We start from the raw sequence: 10,052 nt of genomic DNA, 5'->3' as shown, positions 1-10,052 counted from the left end.
GATTCGATGGGCCAGGCGAGCGCGAAGAGGTCAGCTGGTCCGCGCGAATGCCGGGACGCGGTGAAAGGCCAGGTAGGCCTTCGCCTTCTCGAGAGCGTCTCGAGCTGCTTTTGGTGCCGATCGAGAGTAAAGCGTGAACGGTAATCTCGCGGGACGATTCCTCGCGAGGAGGAATCGTCATTGAGCTGGCGATCCATCATCGCCGGTGCATCATTGCTTTGTACGCGATTAAGCGAATGCTCTCTTGGACGTGGCGAGATTAAAAGTTGAAAGAGAAAAAGAAAGAAGTCTTCTCTCTTTTTCGCCGTAGAGTTTATACATATGTATTGCCGATATACACTATTAATTATTATCCAACGTACACACACGATGAGCGTCATCATATTTTCATCGCCCGCTCTTATTTTTACTGCCATTCGAAATGTATTTCAATTGGCCGTAACTATGCAAGAATATGCACGTGAGAATGAAGCACGTTTCGAGAAAAGTGAACACGAAAATTCGACACATGGTTTAAGAAGTACAGATGACACAGAGATTCTTCGCAATCGTTCAATAAATCAAATATTAACATGTTTGTTACCAACGTTGCACATGTGTAACTCTCACTTCATCTCCTACTTGAGATTCTTCGCTCAAAATTTTCAATTTTATTACTATTTATTAATACTAAACATGTTCGCTACCAACGTCACATGTGTATGACAACAATATCTCTCTCCATATATCCACATATGATAGCAAAACAAGTCTGTGTTACACAATTACACGAAAACAAGTGTAATATGGTCTGTGAAGAGAATTCTCCGAATAAACCGCATATTAATTTCGCCGATTATTATGCATGATTGTTGTTGTCGTAATTGTTTAATGTTACGTGAGTAACTTTAGACGATAGTGAATTATTGAACATTATCTCCCTGTGATACGAACTGCTCCGGTCATGTCTCTTGCCGTTTGATATCTGTTCAATATAAGGACGTTATCCTTATTTCTCGTCACGGACATAATGTGGATGTCTATTATTAATCTTTCCCTTCGGCCAAGTTCCATCGATACGAGCTCATATCTGACGTTGCCTTACAATTTGACACACGACGTCATCGGGAACGCGTTCCCTGGCGAAATCGCGGCGATCGGCGGGCGATAGATTGTTGCGCCAAGAGGGATTATCGGGAATGGCAATTCATTTACGTGATCTCTAATAATAATTGCGTGGCCCCGGCGAACGCACGCTGCCAAGTGATCGGCCGTAGATAAAAATGGCTCGGAGATGTTTATCTCCCCGTATGGAACTTGCACAATTTTGCGCGCACTGCCGCGGCGTGTCTACGCGCGCATTGGCCAACTCCCTGGAGCGAGACTTTCCTTTCCTGCAAAAGTGATCTTCGCTTTTGCGATTGGTCTCTAAAAAAACTGAATCGAGCGAGACCCGACAGTTTTCAAATATTACGACTGCTTCCTACACTAAGAGAAAAATGAGTGATACTGAAATTATAGTTATTTCTGTACTTAACTATAGTTTCTGGTTGTTGTAACACGAAAATGGTGATGGTAACGTGCATATAAAATTAACATCATAAACATTACAGTAGAATTTATTAAAAAGTGGTTTTCTTGAATAATAATAATTATTTCTCTACATGATTACACTTTCTTAAAATGGATCGATATAAATGTTTCTAATTGAATCAGCAAAAAAAGTATTTTACTCCGATAATCAGTGAATATTTATTGATTTTTAGTGGAAATATTCCCATTTTACTGTTCCACATTATGTCTTACTGATAACCAGTAGAAATAAGATTTTACTACAAAATCTGCAATACACAAATTCGTTATACGTTGTGTCAAATTCAACTTCTTATGTTCATGTCGATGGAATTTATGACTTGCGTGCGATGAGACTGTTTGCGTTTGCAAATTGCGTCCATAATAGAAATAATCGCTATTACTGATTCTTTCAGCGAGATTTTACTGATTGAAATGTTACACGCTGAGAAAAAATATTACTATAATCACATAAAGAAATAGTTACAATAAATTATGGTTAAGAAAACTATTTTTTTCATTAAATTCTAGTATAATTTAACCTGGGTGGTAATAACCTTATATGCATATTACTACTACAAAAAATATAGTTGAAGCCAAAAATAGCTATAATTTTAGTTGGATGAACCATTTTCTTTTCTCAGCATGCTTATAACTGAACCGTCAGTTATAGCCTAGCCATTTCAGTGAAGAATACATTGACAATAATTTGAGAGCATATAGTTAAAAATACCAAACACTTTCCTCTTAATGTACCGTCGCCACTTTTTGACTTTTACTTCTTAATCTCGCCGTTAATTCCCCGTTGGGGGGGAAATCGACGAAGAAGCAGAATCACGTCAGTAAGTCGCGACTTACTGACTTCCTGTGGCATCTCTCAGAGTGCTGTGGAATTAAGTGAGTTAGAGAACGCAAACGGATGACATTACGCGCGTTGAATGCGACCGTCCGAACACGAGGCACACACGCGAAGAAAGTTGACCCCAGATTGCGACCATTTGATCCGGCAGTTCCATTTTCGAAACACCTGGTATAATTGTGATTTGCTCACTCGTGAGAAGCGAAGTACCGGCGAGGCGCAGGTGGGATAATATCAAAGAAAGAGTCACCGACGCGCGTGTCCGGACTGACAAAGCGAACTGAGAGTCGCATCTGACCTGACCTAGCGTTTCCGGTTCAGCGCGCGCGCGATTCGCCGTCGTGATAATTACCGTCGCACCTTCGTAAGGAAAGTACTCCTCAGCGCGTAATCGTCGCGCCCGCCGGCTCACCTGCATTCTCTTTCTCTCCCTCTTGTACGAGCGCGCGGACGAATATTCTGCGAACGTCTTCGCGATTATCTCTACCGATGAATCACACCGTGCGTTTCCCGCCAACGAGGTCGCCGCCGTATTTCCACACCATCCCCCGTCGTCCGAGTGTCGCGAATGTCGCGGAAAGGCGCGAGAATCCCGCGACCCCGGCGAGAGGAGTTCCCGATCTCGCGACACGATCGCGGACCCGCGTCTCCCGCGTCGCGCCAAGGGAGTGGATGGAAGTCCGTCCGGAACGGCGACGGGGATTTTCGTCGTCGGTGGCGATCGCGATAGCAGATGACGACGATGACGATGACGACGGTGGTGGTGATGGTAACGGTGGGTGGTGGGTTGCGCGGTGGTGGGCACGAAAGTCGCAGTTTCGTGAACTAGAGGACGAACACGCGGGGGGGAAATAGAGGGGGCAGGGCGGGGGCCAACGCGAAGAAAGGCAAGAGCTATAAAAGAGCCGGCGGGCCCGACGATGGGCATCAAAACACCTCCGACATGAAGGTACGTAGAAGCGGGACCGATTCGCGAGTGCGAGTGCGTACGCACGTAATACGCCGCTTGTATCGAACGATCTCTCGAGGCGCCTCCAAGTACTTCAACACGCGGATCTAAATCATCATCAAAACGCTCACGCCTGCTTTCGTTTTCTCGTTGCAGGTGTTCGTAGTCACGCTCGTGCTGGCGCTCGTTGCCACCGCATACGGTGAGTAGTACAATAGCAAGCTTATGGTAGTCGGGTTAAAGATGGCCGCGGATTACGACGGGGGTTGTCGCGCGCGCTCGCGTGTGTCAAGTGTTCGCGGAGTTTTCAACCTCGCGAGGTACTCCCGGAGCCACTAAGTGATACACGGAGAGAATTATATAATAAAATTTACTGTAGGATTTTGTATTAACTAAGGATAGGCATTCCATAGCAATTCACTATTCTTTAATTCTACATGTGCTGCTTATATTTTAGAAATTGAAATGTGCTATTAGAACACTCGCTATGTTTCTAGCGAAATTTACTGTCTTCCTTAGTAAAATGTAGAGACTTTACTGACAGTCCATTCTTATACTATAAAAAACATAGTCTAATTGATAAGAATTTATACGAAGGAAAAGTTATAATATTCTCTCCGTGCAGTGATTGGTCGTGGACGCATCGAACAGCTCGTCAATGTTCGCCGATATAAGCTGGCAAAAAATTATCTAAAAATTAGTAAATATTTATCAGACGGACACTAACAGTATATTTACTTACATCTAAATTCTTTTATTTGAATAGAGTAAATAATTAATTTTATGAAAAACTAAGGTTTTCTTGAGGTTTTGAGAAAATGTATATTTTCTTCTTTGAAACATGTTTTCTTTGAAATATTCTGTGCTATCTTAAACTATCTGATGTTGCTCGGGCTTTTCTTATACCTAAAACATCTAAATTTAAATTGTCACAAAAAATCAGAGGGATAAAGTCAGATGAAGGTGCGTCAAGGTGTAGCTTATACTTTCCGAAGGGTCCTAAATGTTAACTAACAAAATTTGGTCTAGATCAGTCAGACTTAGGAGTTAACACGAAGGACATACAGACATATTATATTTTATATATATTGATTAGTATTTTATATATATTGATAAGATATTTTTTATTTTAGTCCTCAGTAAATTTCAGTAAATTCCACAATACACTGCATAGCGCGGCATACCATTAATTGAATAACATCGAAGAAATATCAAATTAGAGAAAAAAAATAATTGGAGTTTACTTTCTCTTTTAATTTCAACATATTATATAGAGACGTGGTCTGCGACATCACGAGAGTGTATTAATTTCCTCTCGACAGAATGGCACGCGTGTCATTAGGGTTGTAGTAACGCTGATGGTTTCCTCGCACTTGGAATTACGCGGCTAATCTTGTCAATTAATTTGTATGATGCCGACTGCCTTGTCGCACGATTCTAAACAAATTAATTGCTACTGCACTAATACCGCCGTTACGACATGAACTCTCATTCGAGATAATAAGCTCATGGCTGTACCACGGAGTTATCAGCCGAAGTAACGACCGAGACGAGTACACATTGAATTCTGTGAATCACGCTCCTCTCCCCCGCGTGGATCCCCCCGCCTCACCACCTGAGAGCCATAACTTGCGCGATTTTTCATGCGATCGCAAGCTCCGCGGGTCAGCGATGTTAAATGATCCCGTGAGATTTAATCCGGCAGTAATTTGTACTCCTGCCCTTTTGAGACGACTTACACAATCGGCGGAGCGCGGCAACCGGTCTCTTTCTTGTAGCAATCGCAGAATACCTCGTGGCAATTTGCGGGGCAACGCGAGCGAGCGCTACCACCTGGTACCGCTCGCAGCCGCCGTGTGGCACAAAGAAAGTCGATAAATCGCCCATCGCGCGAACACACGCGCTCCATCCTCGTCCTCTTTTGTAAATTATAGGAAAATTACGTAAAGCGCGTTCGTCGGCGCGGCGCAGTAACCGGATCGGAATTTTCGAGTGCGACGGAAATATATTCGAAACATTCGAATGTATGTAAAGTGACCAAATTTTGCAGTTCCAAACGCAAAAGGAGAATGGAGGATAAAGAAAATAGTTTTACCTATAAACGTAAAAAATGACTTAACAATTATAAAGATCTATTACATGCAGTAAAAGTAGAAATTATTGTTAAATTGTAGAAATTATTGTAGAAACACAAATTTGTTGTTATTTTTACTTAAAATGAAGAAGAAGGAGCGAAGTTGCTGTATTTACCCGAGCTGTGAATTTTCTTGAGAAGTTCTTCCTTCGTCAGAGGCATCTTAAGTGTGATCGCGTGTTTTTGCGAATGCGAAATTACAGGCGGTTACATAAGTAGCGGCGGTGGATACGGCGGCGGCGGCGGCGGCGGCGGCGGCTACGGTGGCGGCGGCTACAGCGGCGGTAGCGGCGGCTATGGCGGTGGAGGTTGGAAATTCGGCGGAGGGGGCGGTGGATACGGCGGCGGTGGCGGCGGTTACGGCGGCGGCGGCGGCGGTGGAAAAATCATCAAGGTGATCACGCTCAGCGGCGGTAGCGGCGGTTACGGAGGCGGCGGTTACGGCGGCGGCGGTGGAGGTGGATGGAAATTCGGCGGCGGCGGCGGCAGCGGTGGATACAGCAGCGGTGGAAGTGGATGGAAATTCGGCGGCGGAAGCGGCGGATTCGGCGGCGGCGGCTGGAAATTGGGTGGCGGTGGTGGATACGGAGGCGGTGGATACAGCGGCGGCGGCGGCGGCGGAGGTGAGACGCTATTTGTGTAGCTCGTCATCGTAAATCGTTGGCGCGAGACGCACCTTGCTTTGACGCTTTGAAGCGTCGTACGAATCAACAATGGCATTTTTTAAAGCGCTTTAAAGCGTTTCATGAATCGCACCCGTAGACATCCTTGAACTAGAGATTGGCCATGAGGTAACGCGTTTCGATTGGTTCGCCATGTTCTATTGATTCCCGCTCATATTACACAACAATTTTACAAACTTTGTATCTCAACAAGACAGATCGAGGAGAAGCTCGAGAAAATTGAATAATATTTTCTCTTTATATAAAACATTGAAGTAATATATACTGAAAAGTTCATCGTGTTTAATATTTCTTCCACGTGGGATATTTCGTACTCAGAGCAACATTTTGCAGAATGGTGCTGCATATTTATTCATTTTTCCGACAGATTCCGTACACATTACGATGACACATTATAACAACATGTTGCTATAATACTGATAATTGTAATCACAAATTTCATAGCACTGTAACGTCACTATCACGCAAACATACTTGAGCGCGTCGGAGCATTAGAATTATAGAGATTGAAGAGTGAGATAGAGTGAATATTTTATCTTCTTTTTCTCGCATGATTTTGACGAAATCACTCTTATATGGCTAATCTCGGATTTAAGGGTTTCGAGGGAATGAATCGGTGAAAGTCAGCGAACGGTAGTAGAAGCACGGGCGACCTTACGATTTTCAAAAGTGCGAATTATCGTCGCGCATATCGGTGACAGACGAAATTGCGCAGCGGGCTTTCGCGCTACGTCTCACTACCCGTTTTGAACGAATAAACGAACGAACGCGCGAGCTTCTGGCTCTCGCCGCGGCCATTAATATGTCAGTAATATTTGCGGTACACGTTTTACGCGGCTGATAAATTATCCCGGCTTCCGCGACGGGGAGAGGGAGAGAGAGGAGAGAGGAACGCCGTCTACGAGAGGACTCGCTCGCGTTAAATTAACTTTCTTCTTTTGAAAATTTATTACCGTGTAATTTCCATTCTTTCTCATTATCGCCGCGCCGCCATGCGCGATCCGGCGCATCGGCGCTTAATCGCGGCTTTATTTATCGCGTGAATTAACTTCCAGGCTGGTGGTAATGCCCGTGGCATTCACGAGCAGTCAGAGTGAAATTCGCGCGCCGATCATCCCGCGTGTATCTTGGCTGTAAGCATCGATCGTCAGATGAGGAAATCAACCCTTTCCTCGTCGCCTCCCGCACCTCCGCGTCCGCCCACTTCGCCCCTTGTATCTTCGTCGTCGGCATCTTCTTCTCTTCATCGGAGGACCAGGACGAGGCGAAATCTACGGGACACGTCACGTCGAACGCCCCAAAAATTCCTCCTCTTCCTCCTTCTCCTTTCCACCACACACCCTCATCCGGGTAAGAAGATCCGCGTCGTGAGGAAGCGTCGTGGCGATACGCACCGTATGAAACACCACCCTCTTTCCATTCTCGCCCTTTTTTCCACGGCGCTTACCCTTCACCGAGTTACGGGGGGTATCTCTCTCTTTCTCTCTGTCTCTCCCTCTCTCTCTCGGAAACAGTGAACGATATCGTCGTCCCGCTTCCGGCTATTCGAACCTGCCGTCGCGTCGTCTGGAGGAAACGACTTCCTTCACGACGGCGCACTTTCTACCCTCGTCCCGCTGTGCATTCTCCACCCCCTTCCCTACTATTCCGCCACTCGTCCCGCTCTTCTTCCGTAATCCGGAAAATCGGCGGACGTTCCGTTTACGAGCGAATCCCGCGCCCCGATATTTCAATTCCGCTTCCTCTCTCGCGCGACCTCCCCTGCCGCACTCACTTCCTCCAGACACCTCGTTCGCTCACGTTGTGAGCTCCTCTCCCCGACAGGGATTGGAAGAGCGTCACGGAGTGAGGCGCCGTTCCGGCACGACATTTAGCCCATTATATACACGTAGGGACAATCGCATGAGGTTTCGCGCACACACTGTCGAAAGAGAGAGAGACAGAGAGAGAGAGAGAGAGAGAGAGAGAGAGAGAGAGAGAGAGAGAGAGAGACAAAGAAAGGAGAGACAGAGAGAGATTATATCTCACAGCACGATTGAGAGAGCGAGACGAACAACCAACTGCAAAAAATTATACGCGAGAAGCAAGAGAAATGAAAGCGCAGTGACCAATCAAGTTTAAGCACTCGAAACGTACTACACGTACTTCTCTCTTCTCCTGTTTTTCCACCCTCCTTTCTTCTTTTTTTTTTTCTTGATCTGGACTGTTTTTGATTCAACGATCCACAATAAACGAATCATACTAGTAGAAATATGATGTGTTGACTTTTGTTTTATTATTATGCGTCCGGCGAGCGCCTGTAACTCTTTCTCTCTCTCTCCCTCCCTTCCTCTCATTTCCCAAGCGCAGCAGATCGAAAATCCGTAACGCGCGCGCGGGAACGAGCTCGGGAGAGAAATGAAACGCAGCGGCGGTGACCAGCGCTACCGATTTAGCGATTTCCCGCCGTCGATTTATGTATCCGCGGCGGTCTCTTGCGTAACCGGGGCGAAATTAAAACCGTAAACGCCCGACGGCGAGCGGGGTAGATATTGCCGAACGTATGGATTTACTATCGACGTTGCCATCGGCCACGCGCACGCTTCGCATTACGATATTGCCGGGATCGCATAAATATCGCGCGCTTTTTCCGCGCTACGTATTACGATTCCCCGTCGGTGATATATACGCGCGTGCGCCATCAAAAGGCGACGTATAAAATATTAATTAGCAATCAAGCCGTGACGGTGATAATCGCAATCGTAATCGGTTGAGCGAAATTTCTCCGGGCATATTTCGCTCGACGTCGCTTCGGTCGTTTACCGTCGTAATTCTCACGCCTGCCTCTTGCATCCCCGTGCGCTTCCGCTTAACATCGGCGGATCGGACGGTAACAGATGCCGTGGTAAAAGCGCGGCGCTTTTACTCCGCGCGTAATGGCACAAATTGCACCGCGTAAAATTTGATCGATCCTCAAGCTTCGATCAGCCCCTTCGTCGCATGCAAGCTCGCGTAATTCAACGCGGTGCATTTCCCCAGCGGTCGATCCGAGTCTGCACTGAAGAGAACAAGCGGTTGAATTAATGAGACTTCGCTTGAAACCGGCAAAATTCATTCGAGCAAACCTTTGGTCGATCCAACGGATTGTGCACGGTTTGTGCTGTGAGGAGTCATCGGTTGATGTGCAGTGATTGCGACTCGTTTGGTATGAACGCGACTTGTTGTTGCGTTAACGCGTGACTGGTTCAACGAACACGATATCTCCGTGAAAGGCAGGTGATTTTGTTGATACAGCTGCTACTTTTCTCTCGATATACTTGGTTGTCGCCGGTTATTACGATTCTGTTTCCTCTCTCTGTTATACGTGTTTAATCGTATGCGATTACACCGCTGTCAGATAAGGAACGACAAATAGGAAGGGGAGAAATAGTCGCGCGGCTTTTACTACCAGAGCGCGTGAAATAAATAGCATCGGCCTAATTAAAGAGGCCGCGTAACAAGCGCGAAATTCAACGCGCGGCGCAACGTGCTTTCGCTCGGATAAGCGTTAAGAGACACGCGCATGCGCGCACTCGCACGCAGCAAACACACAGCAAGTTTCCCGTATGACAGCTGCGTGACTTGGAGGTAATAACCGTGCGAGTGGTATCATGCTAATTACGTTCTGCTCGCGTGTTATAAGAGCGACGCGACGGTGTTGATATCGCGTAACTCTCGTTCATTCTTTCGCCGACGGTGTTCGCGTAAATGGCGAAGCCATGCGCGATTGCTATTGTAGTTGCGATGTCCGCAATTTCCCACATCGATCCTCCAGTTATTTTCACGACGTGGGAGAACGTAATTCCACCTCGCGAAAGAAATTGCGTTGCCTCCCTAGTGACGACTGCGCCTCGTTGC

The 10,052-nt window shown here is 46.3% G+C and overlaps 1 protein-coding gene across 1 annotated transcript; it reads left to right on the top strand.

Annotated features, from left to right (window-relative positions):
- The first annotated feature begins 3,350 nt into the window (after positions 1–3,350).
- LOC116853188 (acanthoscurrin-2-like) lies at positions 3,351–8,427 on the top strand. Its single transcript, XM_032834124.1, has 4 exons — positions 3,351–3,359; positions 3,516–3,561; positions 5,697–6,116; positions 7,232–8,427. Exons 1-4 carry the CDS (start codon positions 3,354–3,356, stop codon positions 7,240–7,242), a joined length of 483 nt encoding a protein of 160 aa, XP_032690015.1. The 5' UTR covers positions 3,351–3,353; the 3' UTR covers positions 7,243–8,427.
- Positions 8,428–10,052: the final 1,625 nt, after the last annotated feature.

This window comes from Odontomachus brunneus, unplaced genomic scaffold, assembly GCF_010583005.1.
Source record: "Odontomachus brunneus isolate Ranch 3 - 2012 unplaced genomic scaffold, Obru_v1 Obru_scaffold_285, whole genome shotgun sequence".
Classification (NCBI taxonomy): domain Eukaryota; kingdom Metazoa; phylum Arthropoda; class Insecta; order Hymenoptera; family Formicidae; genus Odontomachus; species Odontomachus brunneus.
The sequence above is the reverse complement of the archived record's forward strand: the minus strand, read 5'-3'. Positions and strand labels throughout refer to the sequence as shown.

Coding starts and splice junctions, on each gene's coding strand:
- LOC116853188 (XM_032834124.1), top strand. Junction 3,562..5,696: donor GCTCGTTGCCACCGCATACG/GTGAGTAGTACA, acceptor GCGAAATTACAG/GCGGTTACATAAGTAGCGGC.